The following is an 18,213-nucleotide window of genomic DNA, read 5'->3' on the forward strand; positions in this document are numbered from 1 at the left end:
TAAATCATTATAGAACATAAACTGTTGGAGGTCTTGACCTCTTGGGTGTATGTTGTGCTTCCCCAGTAGGTATGGTGAGCATTGCATTCACAGCCAAGAATGAGGGCTGAACCTGTATGTCTTCAGCTCTGCAATAGCCTTTCTACTTCTTTTGGTGGGCAGCTTGTTGATTTGTTCATTTAATTGGACAGACCTTTCTAAGTTAAGTTCGTTTTTCTAGAAGGATTCATTTTCTTCCAACTCTTCGGCTAGAGACACTCTGTATCCCCTCCAGTTAGTAGATTTAGGGGCTCTGTAGGTCACGTTTTTCTGCCCTATCTCCTCTATGTCGAACCTAATGGGGCAGTGGTCGGATTGTGAGGTCTCCTTTGAGACGTGACACCTTACAATTCTATATGTTTTTGAGTCCTGTGGATAGAGTTATGTCTAGGACCTCTAATCTAGTTCTGGTAATGAAGATGGGACTGGACCCTCTATTTTCTAAGACTAAATCATTACAGAACATAAACTGTTGGAGGTCTTGATCTCTTGGGTGTATGTTTTGCTTCCCCAGTAGGTATGGTGAGCATTGCATTCACAGCCAAGAATGAGGGCTGAACCTGTATGTCTTCAGCTCTGCAATAGCCTTTCTACTTCTTTTGGTGGGCAGCTTGTTGATTTGTTCATTTAATTGGACAGACCTTTCTAAGTCAAGTTCGTTTTTCTAGAAGGATTCTTTTTCTTCCAACTCTTCGGCTAGAGACACTCTGTATCCCCTCCAGTTAGTAGATTTAGGGTCTCTGTAGGTCACGTTTTTCTTCCCTATCTCCTCTATGTCGAACCTAATGGGGCAGTGGTCGGATTGTGAGGTCTCCTTTGAGACAATTTTCTATGTTTTTTTTGAGTCCTGTGGATAGGGTTATGTCTAGGACCTCTCGTCTAGTTCTGGTAATGAAGATGGGACTGTACCCTCTATTTTCTAAGACTAAATCATTATAGAACATAAACTGTTGGAGGTCTTGACCTCTTGGGTGTATGTTGTGCTTCCCCAGTAGGTATGGTGAGCATTGCATTCACAGCCAAGAATGAGGGCTGAACCTGTATGTCTTCAGCTCTGCAATAGCCTTTCTACTTCTTTTGGTGGGCAGCTTGTTGATTTGTTCATTTAATTGGACAGACCTTTCTAAGTCAAGTTCGTTTTTCTAGAAGGATTCTTTTTCTTCCAACTCTTCGGCTAGAGACACTCGGTATCCCTTCCAGTTAGTAGATTTAGGGGCTATGTAGGTCGCGTTTTTCTCCCCTATCTCCTCTATGTCGAACCTAATGGGGCAGTGGTCGGATTGTGAGGTCTCCTTTGAGACAGTTTTCTATGTTTTCGAGTCCTGTGGATAGGGTTATGTCTAGGACCTCTCGTCTAGTTCTGGTAATGAAGATGGGACTGGGCCCTCTGTTTTCTAAGACTAAATAATTATAGAACATAAACTGTTGGAGTTCCTGATCTCTTGGGTGTATGTTTTGCTTCCCCAGTAGGTATGGTGAGCATTGCAGTCACAGCCAAGAATGAGGGCTGAACCTCTATGTCTTCAGCTCTGCAATAGCCTTTCTACTTATTTTGGTGGGCAGCTTGTTGATGGGTTGGGGAAGTAGGCTGAGGCTATGGTAGCCTCTTTTACCCCTTGCTGTGATGCCACTTTCACAGTAGCCGCCTCGAAGTCTCTTGTTATCAGATCTGTAATAGGAAAGGCTGTTCTATGTTTTGAAATTAGGATACATGTTCTGGGATTTTCAATTGATCGATTATATATGAGATTACCAACCTGAGTCGTTAATCCACTGATGCAACCTCTGTTGATCCAAGGTTCCTGGATTAGGTCGATATCCAGCCCTGTTGAGATAAACCTCTTACCCTAGATGTTGGTTGCGTTCTTGGCATGGTGAAGGTTTATCTGTATGAGGTGCATACTTACGCCTTTTTTCCACCTCCCCTTCGTGATCCATCCCCTTTCTTCCTTTTGGAGTGTTTGGGGACGCTCTTCCCTTTTTTTTACCTAGTCACCATTCCTGGAAATATCCTTTATCAAATCACACCATCCTTTTATCTAGTCCTGCCTTTTTCTGGTTTTCATAGATCTCCTTGAATTCAAACAAAGTTTGGTTATTATTTACTTTAAAAAACCATTTAAAACTACATTTTTCAACTGGCCTCCAAATATGTCATATGATGTGTCTAACATAAACATCTAGTATATCAAAATTTTTTTATCTTGCTTCAAATTTTCCTGGAGTATACATCCATAGTCATTTGCTTTTTCAAATTATCCAGGACAGGCACACTAGTTAGCATCCTTTATCTAGTCACACCATTCCACGTACATAAATTTAAAACAAATCTTTACTGTTATTTGTAGCTTTTTTGATGAGAAAAAAATATTGTAATTAATTAGACTAAACATATACCTCAGAGGTTAGTATTACATAAGTTAAACAGTTTTTTACTGTTATTTGTAGCCTTTTTGATGATAACAATTTTTGTAATTAGTTTGAGTAAACATATACCTCTGAGCTTAGTATTATATAAATTTAAAAATTTCTTTACAGTTATTTATAGCTATATTGATCATATTGAACACAGCGCTAATTGTATTGGAAAGTGTATATTACTTCTTTGGAAAATTCATGTAAATTATTTTGTATTAGAAAATAAAAAAAATACAAATGATCTTTATAGTACATTTATTGAATCCTGGTTCATTGCTGTTGACACCATGTTAGTTCTTTTTTGAAAATATTGTTGTTATTAGTTCTCTTTCACAGGTTGCATCAGTTCATTTTTTAATTTTTAGTACAATAACTATGTTGGGTATTATGTTATAGATGGTGGAAAAGTTGTGTGTTTGAAAATTATAGCACAACTTTGATAGGGGCAGAAGATAATTAAATTAATAAACAAGTTTTAATAATGGACTAAAATGAGTAAGTTAATGCCTGTTACATTCAAACATCATTTACAATCCTATTGTAATAAATGTGTAATAGTGTTTTAATAAATTAAAATAATTCTAAAATTCCAAATAAAAAACTGTGGCGCATAAGAAACGGATAACTGATACATGATTAATTTTCAATCATGAGACCACATCTATTTGTTTTGATTTGGACGCTTGGTTGTTGATTATACTTGTTGCCAATTATTCATTTCTTATGCTCCACAGCTTTTTATTTGCATATAGGTATTTCAAAATATATTTTACCATTTCTAGTACATAACAATGAAATTGAGATTACGGATCTGCTTGAATTAATGAAATTATTTTACTCTTTTTAGTCCATTTACAAACATGTTTAACCCTTTGGGTACTGATGATTAGATATTTACATGTGTGAAGAAATGCTGAGAAGTACCAAGTTTCGGTTATAAGATGGGTCTGTAACTACAAAAAATGCTAATATCCGGATATCAGTACATTTAAATATTATTTTTTTTCTTTTAAATTAAAATAATTGTATTTACCATATAAAAACATTGGATTTTGTACCCAGAGTTAAAAATGTATTTATTCATTTAATAACAGTGTGTTTACACAGTACTATTATCAATCACTAACATAAAGGTAATAGTATCATTTTATTTTAAGTGTACATGAGCCTAAAAAGCTTTATGCACAAGAGGTACAGATTAAGTTCAATGTAGTTGAAACAATCATCATTGATTTTCGGACAATATTTTTTGTACACTTGTACTTTTAAGAATCAAAGAGATTTATGGCCAATAAATACCCAAGTGTACAATATACATTGTCAGGAACACAGTAAACATATAATGTAAAACTATATTATAGTTAAAATTGTTTTACTTGAAGTGATTCACGCATTTGTAGCTTGAAGATTAACATTATTCTAGAGTTAAAAATAAAATGTTATCAAATAAAAACATATTTTATCACATAATACACAAAGCAGAAGGATTAAAACAACTGTCTACTTGAAAACTTCAATTTCAACACAACATTTATACAACTAAAACAACATATCAAAACAATTTATCATCCAAACAATAATAATAAATAAAATACATCAAGTTAAAACAGATACAATAATTTTAAAAAATGAGTTTACAGTTAAAACATTAATGTACTTTGTATAACAGGGTAAGAATTCATTGACAATATGTAAGGGAGTTATCCTAAGCCAATTCTTAAGAACAATTTTAAATTTATTGAGACTTGTACATGTACTATCAGGTAACTGAAAAGTTGAACATCCATAAAGCAGTGACTTTTTTTTATTTCTCAAGTCTTGCTGGAATTAAATTTAACATGTATTTGACCCTTGTGTTTTAGTTATGGACATCATGACGCCATATTGTCATTATTAGGAACTTCATAAATTGGGCTACAGTCGAACCTCGTTAGTACGGACCTCAATAAAACTAATTCCTCGATTAGACTAATTTTTTCAAATTCCCTTGAAACTTTCATAACTCAGTGTAGTAATTAGATAAAAACCATAGTTATGTATTAGTTTCCAAAACCATATGTACCAGTGATTTAATTACATACAAGGGTACTGTATTTTTTAAATTGTTAAAGGCTTTTTCCGACCTAGGCCAACATTGAAAAATTACATTAACATTTATTTGTATTATAGAGATTGGCCACAAAATCCTTGTTTTATAGAGGTTATTTCAGAGCGAGGAGAAACCTCTTCTTTAAGACGAATAACGGCTGTATTAAACCTCGATAAAACGAACCTCTTTCTTAAGAATACTTTGATAAGACACACTTTTTATCATAGGCCTTGAAATTTTACTTATCGAACTTCTGTTATGGTCTGGAGTTCAATGTTGGTACATGGGCCTGGTAGGCTATATGTTGTTGAAAACAATGAAACAGGACCAGTACCTCAATGTTTTTACAGCGAAGAATGGTTCCACAGGCCAAAAAACTGGTTTCCAGATGATGAATTTGTGTTTATGCACGACGGAGCGCCATGTCACAAAGCAAAAACAGTTAATAGCTTTATAAATTCAAAAGAAATGCGTGTTCTGCCTTGGCCAGGAAATAGCCCGGATATGAATCCGATTGAGAATCTTTGGGTATAGTAAAAAACAGGATGAAAAAAGAGAATATTACAACAAAAACTGGTTTGATAGAGACTTTAATAAAAATTTGGCACCATGACCAAGAAATAAAGGATTCTTGCAAAAAACTGGTGGAAAGTATGTCTAACAGATTGGCATTTCTTATAAAAAATAAAGGATTAACTTACATACTAAGTATTAGATGTGTGTAAAAGTTGAAAATGAATAAAATGTATTGAAAAACCATGTTGAGTCTAATAATTTGTCACCCCTCTGTAAGTTTCATAAGGCAGTGTTTCCCAAACTTTTTGGACTCAAGGCTCCCTCTAGGTCCCGTGGCACCCCACCCCTCAGCTCATCTCAATATAGTCAATGAAGAATAACAATAAAGTATTGTGACTTGATAACTCACGTAATAAATTCACATCGGTAAAATATTTCCCTGTACACCTATTGTAAATTAGCCATCATAAAATATCAAGTAAAAGCTGTGTTTAAATTTATATACGCATTTTAAAATTTGAACGGTCAATTTTCAAAAATAATAGGAAAGATTGCGCAAATTTAACAAATTTATCTAAAAAAGCTTATGTATCTTTAGATTTAGCAAAATTTAATAAAAGACTATTTTTAAATTTTTTAAAAATTACTAAACAGTCAAACTTGTTTTATATGAATAAAGTGTGAAAAATTAACTCTGCAAAATCTCTATAATTTCTCCCATTTTAAAACCTTAAATATGAGTACATGAAAATCCAAAACATGTCAAACAAATGTTGACATGTTCTTTAAGTGTAAAAGAATTTTTAGCGGAGGTGAATAAATTATCTTCAAAATACTTTTAAACTTAATAAAAAAAGCAACAATAATTAGAAGGTTTTTATTGAATTTTTATGGCTTTTTATTCTCATTATAAAGACTATTTCTACTGTCAATCAACTATAAATGGTTTATTGAACGAGATGAGTTAATTAAAACTTTTAACAAATATCAAGAACTTTTAACACAATTCATTAAATATTACAAAACTATCTTGCTTATTGATTATGATGATATTTTAGATGAAACAAAAGGTATATAGATACTATTCCATGTGATTCTGAAGAAGGAAGAAAAAATGTATTTACTTCATGGGCTCAATGGAAGCACTCTTGACTCCAGTCTACAAATGTTAGCATAGTACATGCTTTTTCTTTCATATTCTTTATACTTCAGTAACCATTAAATTTTTTTTTTATTTATTCCTTTAGTCTGTTTATTATCTTAAACAATCAAATATCTATTTGGTAAATGAACTTAAAAATGTTCTTACTGTACAATAATTATCAAACAATGTTTTTTTTTTTAAATATAGTTAGTCAAAGTAATAACAATGGGTTATGAAGAAAATATCCAGCAAATCAAGATCCAAAAAAGTAAACTTAAAAGTCACAACGTAAAGCAAGATAATTAAAAAGAAAAATTACTTATGTTCAATTATAAACATAAAAAACTGAAGAAGATTGTTGAATCATCAGAAGAGATGGTTACTGATATATAAAAAAGATATATTTTTAGTACGATTTTATCATCACTAAATATTTAGTACATTTTGCAAAATCATGAATATTATCGGTACGGTAATAAGTATAAATTGCACTAAACATTATATAACAATTTAATAGCAATCTAGCGTTATTAAAAAGATGATAAATGATATTCTGTAATCGATTAATTTTTTGTACTTTAACATTAAATGTTATAGATTTTCAAATGGTTCTGAAACATGCTGTTTAGTTTAAAGATTTATTTTTCATACATTATATATAGATTTTTCAATAATTTTTTTGATGGCTCAGAAAAAGTTATAGGAACATTTTACTATATGATTTTATATAGATCTTTTTGTGGTATTTTAGTATATTTATAGTGAGAAAAAGGGACGAATTCCCAAAGGTCATTAAAAAGCACATTTTTTTAGTTGTTATAGTGTGCTGAATTTGATATTTGTAGAGAATGCTGTTCCAGGGATATACAGCCGTTTCCACACTTCAGCACAACCCTGTATATGTATATTGACAGGTATTTTGACAGTTATTTATTTTTTATTTGACAGCTATTTTATCTTCTGCTCAAATATTAGTTTCCTTTATTTAAACAAATATGTAACAGAAACAGCCAAATACAAAATAATTAAATCGTAAATTTACCCATTGCTGTGGACCATTTCCATTGTAACTATTTAAAATAAACTCTGTTAAAATTCACATTGTTCCATATCCACAGGTAGATACTTTTTTGTAATAAATTACTGAAGGCAACTGTTGCCAAGAAAATACGATTAATTAGAGAATTTACTTCAATATCACGTATGAGATGATATTTTACATCAACTAAGTCTGTACAAAATATGACCTAAGATTCTATCATGAAAATGTAGATATGGCCAGGCGTACTCAGGCTGGTTTTTTCAGACAATTTTATGGGGGCTCGGGCTGTCAGGGGGCCCGGAGCGGGCCTCTCCACACATCTATTTGAAGGGACAGTGTTGGTGGACGAGATAAACTCAATCTAATTTCTGTAATGCTATTATAGGCTAAATTTGTAATATCGTTTAATTAGACAAATTAAGGAACAGGAACTATTCTAATATATTGGGCATAATCATTACAATTTCAAAGAAACTATTACTATTACTTTTAAAATAATAATTTTACTTTGTTTATTTATATTATGCATTGAAGCGGAAAATTCGATATTAGTTCCTGCGATCAAACAACAAATACCTCAACACTCGGCCAGTCTAACCCGTGAATCCATAACTGGAATGTCGATATAAAAAGACCAATTATCTTCAATTGAGAATAAAAATAAAATTAGAAAGCACGTCTTTTTAAAGATGTATCTCGCAATCATTTGAATCGGACGACGACTGGTAGACTAAATCAATTTTAGAGTTCACTAAACTAATTAAAAACAATACAGTAATGGTCTGAATAATAAGATTTTTTCCATACTTTTTTTCAGCAACATATATTGAATCTTAATATCATTAAAAAAATAATAAGATGTTGTCAAAGAGATAACGTGGGGGAGGGGGAGGAGTAAAGCCGTGTGAAGGAGGGCATGACGAGGCCCGGCTGAATATCTTCCGGGGCCTGCAAAAACTGCGTACGGCCCTGGATATGGCTTATATGGTATGATATGGAACAGGAACTATTCTAATTAATTGTTCCATGAAAGTATTAAAATGTCTAAAATGTTGTCCAGTCTCCAAACAAAATGACCGGACATTGAGTCAAAAGTCAGTCTCCAAACAAAATGACCGGACATTGAGTCAAAAGTCAGTCTCCAAACAAAATGACTGGACATTGAGTCAAAAGTCAGTCTCCAAACAAAATGACCGGACATTGAGTCAAAAGTCAGTCTCCAAACAAAATGACCGGACATTGGTCAAAAGTCAGTCTCCAAACAAAATGACCGGACATTGAGTCAAAAGTCAGTCTCCAAACAAAATGACCGGGACATTGAGTCAAAAGTCAGTCTCCAAACAAAAATGACTGGACATTGAGTCAAAAGTCAGTCTCCAAACAAAATGACCGGACATTGAGTCAAAAGTACATGGAAAGTTCTTTATTTGAACACACTATATTATGGTGTAAAATACGAGTACAACTCTGCACAGCGCTTGTCTTAAAAAATAAATAAATGTTCCTGCTTGGGTAACAATTGCAGTATTACTCATTTTAATAAGAGTAATTAAAAAGTAACCATTAATTTATACAATATTCTTTTTAGAAATAACTAGAACATATGTTTATAACTTCTTATATATTGCAATTCTACAGATATTTTTTTCCTTTTTGTGATATTGCTAATTGAATAGCTTGTAGAAATTTTTAATATTAAAATCCTGCTTTAGGTGTATTAAGGACACACCAAAAAATCAATCAACTAAGTAATCACCTGTGTATGTGTATCTGACCTACATACACATTAGGAGCCGGATGTAGTGAAACAATCTTGTGTTGTTTCCCATAAGAACAATGTTAAGCTCATGCACTATTATGCTCTTTATTTTTTTATTGTAGCATTGTGGGGGTGTCTCATTTGAAAAATATACTTAATATGCATCTAAATTCATTTCAGTGTTTTTGTTAAGGATGTTCTTTTTAATATCTAAACAATGAAGTACAACAAAGTTTTAATTTTTTTTTTCTGAATACACGTAAAAAGAACTACAAATGTTTGGCTGTATATTAATTAAACTTTAAAAATGAGATATCTCTCATAATTGTATGATTAGTAAGGTCATAAAAGTGCATCAGGTTTAAAATTGTGCTTGTAGAGCTACAATCAAGATGACCGTCAGTACAGCTGGCTTTTAAGGCAAAACTACAGAGATACCACATAAATCAGTTTAGACAGTGAATCAGTATACAACTGAATCAACAGGAGCAGGACAGTACTGATTCTGAATTTGAAGAAAGTTGGTAGCTCTCATTTTTCTGTCACATGACTTTCGGTTTTTGACATTTGAGCTCCTAGGTAGTACACTTCCCCCATTATCCAGTGATATAACGTTTTTAATGAATCTAATCTTGTGAATAGAACTATGAAATGAATATGTAACATTATATTTTGATAAAGTCTCTCAAAATCATTAGTTTACTTTTCAACAAATCATTCTTCAATATAACTTTCTTATATTTGAATTATTTAAATTAAAGTAAAATGAATATTTGATATACTGAAAAATATCTACAAGAGACTTATTTTGTTTGATTTGTCTCTACTTTTAGTCAAGACTAAAAAAACAATACTATTTATTATCAGGTAACAACCAATGGAGCGGAATAAATTAATACACATTGCATTTAAGTAATTAAAATAATAAATTACATTTATTTAAATATTTACGAGTACATTACAGAAATGTACATGTATTAAGCAATTGGTGAGTATTGGGAAAATTAGTGACTCCTTTTTTTGTGATTTTTTCTTTGATGGACATAATGACGAAACTATTCAAGGAAATGCGCCGAAGACGATTGCATTTTTTCTTCTTGGAAGATGAAGGACTTACCAGAAAGTTCTGCAACAAAATGGTTCCAAAGTTAAATACAGTACATTGTATTGAAAGTATTAATTGTATAGGTACACAATAAATATGATATTGGTGAGTTTAAAACTTGCTTTTGTTTATAAATTGAACCAAGTATGTCATTTCCGATAACAACTTAGTGTTTAAACTTGAATTGTTTAAATCAAAATTTAATTTGGAGATTAAAATGTTCCCTAGTTTTATCCTTTATTAAACGTTTACTGATCTCTCTGAAGTCATGTGGGCTGTGAAAAATCAGCTTTACATATTAAACACTAGCAAACTAACATTGGCTTAGTATTTTAAAATATTTAACGGAGACGGGGTTAGCTGATCACGCGGTTCCTAAAAAACCGGTTTCACCTAAAAGTGGAATTATCCATGTATTGTTTATTGGATAAGTTAATGTGTTGTATAGTGAAACAAGTTTGCTGTTATCATTTTCTGGTTACTGTTTTCTCTTTCTTTTTTTAGGAATTTTTGATTTTTATTAAGACATTTCTTAATATCTTTTGACACTATTATTATTAATAAGTTCAGTTACTCAGGTATATTGTAATGTATCCTGTTATTTCCATTTACATGTCATAAAACATTTCAGGTAACATGTTGTATTTATATACAAAAAATGTTTATTTATAAAATATAGTGATAGCTGAGAATTAGATTATTTGGCATTATTCAAAATGCTCCGTTTTTCTCTATGGAAACAGAGACATATTTACTTTGAAATTAAAAGAGAGATTTTCATATTTCATGACCCAGTTGAGGTTTGTTTTAAATAATAATTTAAAATTTTTCTACATGATATGTTTATTTTAACAATTTGTATCATTAATTTTTATAAGAAAAATAATACTACAAATTCAGTAAAATAAACGGTTATGGTTAATTTAACCAGTCAGTGGGAAAGTATATTTAAAGAAACTTACCTTTATTTTATTTATTTATAATTCACCGGACGAATACACATTAACGGAGAAAGCAGCTGATGATTCCCCAGTCTTATCTGTTGCTTTGACAACATACTGGCCCATATCCAGGCTTGTACCACTCAAAATTTTGAACTGGAATTTCTTTCCAGCTTGTACAAATTCGTATTTTGAACTTCCTTCATCAATTGGAGTTGCATCCTTAAACCACGTTACTGAAAAAAATCAATAATGTTAAAAATTATTATTTACTTTAATAATCCAATGTACTTAATTTGTCACTTATTATAAAACTAGGTACAATTTTCATCGATTTAAACTTTTCAAAAGAGTGCTATAATGTCTAATCTTATATTCGTAATATCAACATGAACTTTCACTTTTAACATTATAATTGTTAATGACACGGAATACTATTCTTCAAACGTAACTGATAAGTTCATTAATCTTTTGACACTAAGGTGAACATGATGAACAATGATGTACTCAGATCCACCAACTCCTATGGGTTGATTAGATGCTTGGAAATGAAATACATTTTTACTCATGACCCTAACTAACCCAACTAGTGAAATAAACATTCCCTGAGCATAGCACAGACTTTATCCCTTTACTGTTACTATTATTAGGTCTAGAAGTTATACTGAAATGATATATAAGTAAAAATGTAAATTACCTTTTGTTGGGGCATCCTTAAATTCACAGTCGAATTCTATGCTTTCTCCTTCTTGCACGGTTGCTGACCGCGGGAATGTTTTGAACACTGGACTTTTGGGTTGTTCGTTTGGAACTGAAAGAAGAAATAAGAATAATTATATAATTTAATTAGTAAATTGCCTGTGTCCAGTAGATAACCAGCCTCTCTTTGTAACCAGCCATAAGGTATTACCTCACCTTTCCCTGTATTACTTATATAGATACATATTTTTATCCTGTACACAAAAATTTAAATCTTGATGAAAGCAATAACGTTTTATTTGTGTATTTTTATTTACAAATCTATATATATAAAAATGAAACTGTTCGTGTGTAACAGCATCACTCACTCACAAACGGCTGGACGGATTCGCCTAATTTTTTTTTTAAATTTGTTCGTCTTGATCTGTAGAAGGTTATAGGATACTTTTTTATCCCTTTCCCGATTCAGGGAAAAAAAAATTTTTAATCAGCTGTTCTTTTGTAAACATATATAATGCGACAAAAAATATATTTATATATAAATTTCTTTACACTTATAGTTTTAAAGCATAGAGTAAGCTTAAGAGAAACGACAAATTTTGTTTAAACTGTTTCTGCAATCATAATATATAAAAAATGAATGTTTGTGTGTTTGTCCTTTATAGACTCAGAAACTATTGGACCGATCACTATGAAAATTTGTGTATTTTCTATGTAGAAGGTTTATACGCAATGCCCATTGATGTAACTAACCACCAGGCTGTACTGCAAGATATAAAAGTTATCAAAGCGCCTGCACATTATAAACTGCAATTACAACACAGTAGTTACGTATATTAAAATATCCAAACACTATTTGAAGGCAAAGAAATATACGGGCAAAGCTTAAGAGACGCGTGCGAAGCCGCGGGAAACAGCTAGTAAAAGTTATAAAATTGAAATGTATAAGAACTACTTTTAAAGAACCACAAAATGGACAGTTTAGATTGCCAAAGAAATAACTTTTTACGAATAATTTTACAAAATAAATGTTTTAGGCCAGCCACGTCTGTTCTCCAATGTGCCATATGCTTGAGAAGCAATTCATAGTGGATTTCACTTAGGCTTATTGAATTATTGATATAAGTTTTCGTTTACACTATTCTAGCTTGACTCAATTAAACATATTAAATATAAGAAATTTTGGGTTTCCACAAATTGGACACACGCTTCCGTGGATACCTTAATGTTCAATTTCCTTGAAGAGAAGTTCATGATTGACAACGTCAAATGTCTTGGAGAGATTACAGAGCACAGAGACTACATGATCTTGAGAAAACGACTGTAAATCTATGTTGACATACATGAAACTTTATCATTGGTTGAATCTTTTCAAAGGAAACTAAACTGAAAGTCAGTGAGACTTTTAAATGTGTCAATGAAATCCAAAAGGCACCTGAAAAAGTTTTTCAAACCCATTTGACCAAGTTGACGGGTAGAAATATGTCAATAATTTGACATGTCCAATTTATTTTTTGAAATATTTCTAACTGTCAGGGAATACTCCCTGTTTAAATGAATCATTTATGATCTCAGTTAATGGGTGTGATATTAGATGAGCGGATGGTTTTTACAGAGTCAACCAGAAACTTTGTGATTTGGAGTGATGGGATGGTCTCTGAAACCTTTTCTGCATTATTAGCTTTCAAACGCAATGCGTTTTATCTTTTAATCAAACTTTGCTTAAGAAAATTCATTGTGTCTGGCACATTAGGGATATCATATTTCTTACAATACCAATAGACAAATTTTTAAAGGTTTGTGCAATTTTAATTAAAATCTAAAAACGTATTCCTTCTATGGCTCAATTTGTGTCAGGTGACCACAGATGTTGCTTGGTACAGAGTAAACTATGATTTTTCTTGTATATTCTAATCCCATAAACTGTGTGGCATTTGTAATATATTGCAATCGTTTGATGCACAATTGAAAAATAAATCATTTTTGATATTAATAACAAGCGCTTCTATTTTCCAAATCATCATTTTTGTATTAATTTCTTTATTTAGTCAAAATGTAGATTCACTCCTTTGGTATGTTGTTTTTATTTAGTCAAAGAATTGCGTTACAAGAAAGCTTAAGTTTATTTAAAAATTAAAGTCATTCAATTTTTATTTATAGCTGATGTATCTATAAAAACAGTATGTGGACACAACATTTAGTCCAAATGGCATGCATTAAAAAAGTAAGTATGCAAACAAGTAAGTAAGTAGAGCCAGTAATTGTAGTCCGTGGAAGCTATGATTACAGTGTTGTCTTAAAACTAACTAAGAGCCAAATCTGAGATTATAAAACATAATTTTACAAACAAAGCCAACTTACTCACCTAAAACTGTAAGCGTACAACTGCTGAAAGACTCTCCCTGGTCATTGAACGCCTCACACGTGTAGATGCCGGAATCCTCAGGGAAGATTTCAGCAATGTTCAGTTTGTAAATATTTGCCGTATTAGTGTATTGGAAGTCTTTGCTGGGCTTTATTTCCTTGTTGTTGTGTAGCCAAATCACATCAAACTTCTGAGCTCCTAAATATATAAATAAAAGTTATGATATTATACGATCAAAAGTTAGTTAAAGAGACTTAAAACTATGTAAGAATTATTTTTGTCTTAACTATTGATGGTACATTCCAAATCCTATACAGGCCATGTTCTCTCGATTATTAATAGTCAACATACTTGTTTCCTTTTCTTTTTTAAGAATACAAAGTTTTTCTAAATCAGAAACACAGTTCTTAGAAGATGTTCTGAATTCAAGCAAGCATTTGGTTTTCACACCACTGAAAAAAACCATTAAGTCATCCTCATTCGAAGACCAAAAACTATAATTCTATGGTATGGAAAAGGTAAATATTCATTGAGTTTTGTTTTTTCGTGACAAAGGTATGTTGAGAGTGAGGATGGCCAAACTGTCTAAGACGTCGGAATTTGGATCTGAGTTTGAGATAATGCAGGTTTGAATCCTGTTTGTGGCCATAGCACTATTTATCAGTACCACAATCTTGTATCTCCCTTATTCTGTTTGATAAGTTCCTCGCACAAACCGTTAGCCCATGAGGATGGGCAGAATAAGGCTTAAAAGGGGATCGGCCTCTCCTTAAAAAAAAGATTTTGCAATTTGTTGATTCTCCAAACAGTATATTTTTTAACCTGAACAGAATTTAGAGAATATCTCTAGTAAAATTTAATTAAACTTAAAGGTATACAGCTAAAGAAGGTTATAAAGTATCTATATTAATCCTGATAATTTAGTAATGTTAATGATCACTGCTTTGTACACAAAACTTTCTACTTTTAAGATTCCGTTATATACTCAGCAAATTATAAAAGAACTGTAGATGCAGACAAGAATATCAAAAAGGTTTCCTTTATCATTTTTTTAACTTCTAAGGTATAGACATCGTTAGTTTCAATACTTTTATCTCATTGTCTAGTAAGTTGTAATAACTGATAACATCTCATTGAGCTATGTTCACCCCCACAAAACTAGATCATCTCTATAACAGTTTTGTGGTGTGGATGTAATTGTGTTTTATGTTTAAATCTTAAATTGACTGATTGCCATAACCCATAATGGGATTTAGACCATACCACTGAACACAACTGGAAATGGACATAAGATATGTATAATCTTTTTCTTCATAATTATAATTCAAAGTTCAGAACTATTATGACATATAAGGTGTTAATGACTTACGGTATTCAGTAGTCCATCACTTAGCTAAAAAAGTTTTAAGAAATTAGTTTTGTATTGTAATTAATCTTACATCATTTCAAGTAGACTATCTTCACTTTTCTCTTTAAATGTATATTCCAATCAAAGTAAGGATAACTAGCAATAATGTTTAACCGTGTCATGTTATCCTTGTGAGTGCAACATTATCATTTTTCAGATATGATTTCCAATAAATAATAATCTCCCTGAACCTGTAAAACTTCTCGTTCATTAAGGAATTTTGCAAAGGAATTGAGTACAACGAAGAGCTCCTAGAGGCTACGTTCTAGCCAGACTTTGGGTTTGGTCTTTAAATTAGTTATCCTCTTCCGAATCAAATAGTTGGATGTATCATTTCAAACTTGACTCTGAGTTGAAGTAGCCTGATAAAAATTGATAGACCTGATACAACAATTAACCCAATATATTTAGAGCAAGTAACTGATATAAACCTTATCATTATTGGACCGAAAACATATGAATATTTCATATGAAATATCCAAATTGATTTTAGAAACTGGATCAATTTTGTAGCCCAAGGTCTTTTAGAGGTTAGGTCATACACGATGACACAATCTATCAACTTTGACGATAGCGTTACTCACCTATTATCCTGACGGACAACACAACTGGGTCTCCGTCCTTCACAAACTCCGACTTGAGGTGGCTGACTATCCTGGGAGCACTGTCCTTCTCCCCAGGTTTCAATGGGACTGCAGTGTTGGTCGCTGAAATAGCAGAAACGCAATACTAGGATTAGACTATGGTCTATTAAATCAATCAAAAGTTTTCTGCAAAAATCCATTGTAAAAGTATTCATGAGTTCTTAGTCATAACTATCTTAAACCGGTAAGTGGTACATCAAGGGGTTTTCCTCTGGTTAACTGGAAACTACAGCTGAAATTTTCTCAAATTTGAATCAATGAGCTTCAAGTAACCTAACGAACAACCTTCTAAGAATCGGAACTTACACTGCAAACAACTATCTTCCTTTGGTCAGTGTCAGTACAGCTTATGTAAAGGACTGAATGATCCTCCAATTGCACCCTCACACATATTTGTAAAAACTGGACTTTTAGTGCAATCCATTGCATGACTGCTTTTTCTACTTTTTCCATAAGACATGTTATTTGTTTTTTTAAAGTGAAATGAAAAATGTCTTTATTAGAGGTGAAGTTAGGACTATAAAGTCCTCTCTACCACTTAACCTCGTAAAAAATAAAACTAACATACATATATACATTTATAACTAAAAATAAATCCATTTATTTAAATTATATATTAAATTAACCTTAAATGAACCGTATTAAAAAAAAAGCATCAATAATGAATGTAACTGTTAATGTAATTAATTAATGTAATTTAAAGTGCTTATGATAAGTTATTATTTTCAATATATTTTATTATTTTCAAGTTTGGAATTTTTGTAAACTGGACAACAGCAAAGATAATAGCATTGCCAACCTATTAAGTAGTATAGAAAAGGTGATGAATAAAGAAGACAAAGCGTTTAGGCATCAATTGTTTTGTGACAGTAAGGAATAGTTTTAAGACAACAATGATTCTGAATATCTCAATCAAATTTTAATTCTAGAAGGCAATAATGACATGGAAGACGAAGGTGGTGTCAAGGAAGCACAGTGTTTTGTACTTGGCAACACTGAGAAGCTTGAAAATATTCCTCTAAAAAAAAGATTAGGATACAATCTTTTGTTTTTTTTTTTGTTCTCTTAGAACAAGAAGCTTATAAATTGCACTTAGTCCACTTGCACTTGGTGTGATTTGTTTGTTTTAACCTAGGTTTTAGTTATGTGTTTTTCCATTTTAAGACATGAAAATTATAAATTACATTTAGTCCTAAAGGACCTAAACGCTGCTTCTAGAGTGACAGGATATTCAGGATGGGTAGGGTTAGGGGGTAGGGGCCACCTCCTATCAAGACCCATGAGGAAGAATTAGGGCACTAATCTCAGTCATGTTCCCCCAGGAGGCCAGGTCTGAACCAGCCTCTCCAGTCAAAGCAGGCAAGGGTAGCACACCCTTGTTGAGGCTAGCAAGAACCTCTGATAGTTAGGGAATGAACCCCACCAAACTCCCAACAGTCATCTCCCGCAGTAGATTAGACCTATCGAATTGGCCTTGCATACCAGAATCTCAACATTTGCGGTTAATGATGTGCCGCTCCTTAACATCCATAGGGTTGCCCAGATTTAAGTGACAAATCGGTTTTTACTGTACCTTCATCTGGAAGGTATAAACCAGCCAGAAGTGATCCCTGCTGGGTTATATTTTGGTTTATGCTGATAGAAGACTTGATTGTATTAGCAAAGATTATACTGTGCTCTGGGACCTTCAACCAAAGCCACAAGTAAGAACCCAAAACAGAAACTTTATTCAAATGAGAGTTGGGCATATTGGAAACAAGCAAGCCAAAACACCAACTGAAGAATTATTGCGGTTTTTTATGGAAGAAATGTAAAAGAGATCATAGAAAACACAAACATATGGATTGAGGCACATAAAGTGATGCTTGTGACGGAAAGGAATTGTAACCTTCAACACCAGCAGAGATGAAACTTATGTTTGTTATTCTGTATAAGGTGAATATTTTGAAAGCATCTCACTTTAATTTACGTGATCTCAGGTCTACAGATGGGTTAGGTGTCCATAAAACTATACAAATTTGTTCTACGTCCACTAAGGTTTGTT

General features: G+C 32.1%; 1 protein-coding gene across 1 annotated transcript in view; it reads right to left on the reverse strand.

The window, feature by feature from the left end:
• Nucleotides 1-9,914: 9,914 nt before the first annotated feature.
• LOC124368748 (twitchin-like) overlaps nucleotides 9,915-18,213 on the reverse strand; it is a 260,447-nt gene continuing 252,148 nt past the window's right edge. Inside the window, 5 exon segments of the mRNA XM_046826091.1 lie at nucleotides 9,915-10,133; nucleotides 11,075-11,289; nucleotides 11,751-11,864; nucleotides 14,118-14,315; nucleotides 16,110-16,232. Coding sequence (XP_046682047.1) covers nucleotides 11,090-11,289; nucleotides 11,751-11,864; nucleotides 14,118-14,315; nucleotides 16,110-16,232 — 635 coding nt within the window. The 3' untranslated portion in view covers nucleotides 9,915-10,133; nucleotides 11,075-11,089.

The sequence above is a fragment of the Homalodisca vitripennis genome, chromosome X, assembly GCF_021130785.1.
Source record: "Homalodisca vitripennis isolate AUS2020 chromosome X, UT_GWSS_2.1, whole genome shotgun sequence".
NCBI classification, from domain to species: Eukaryota; Metazoa; Arthropoda; class Insecta; order Hemiptera; family Cicadellidae; genus Homalodisca; species Homalodisca vitripennis.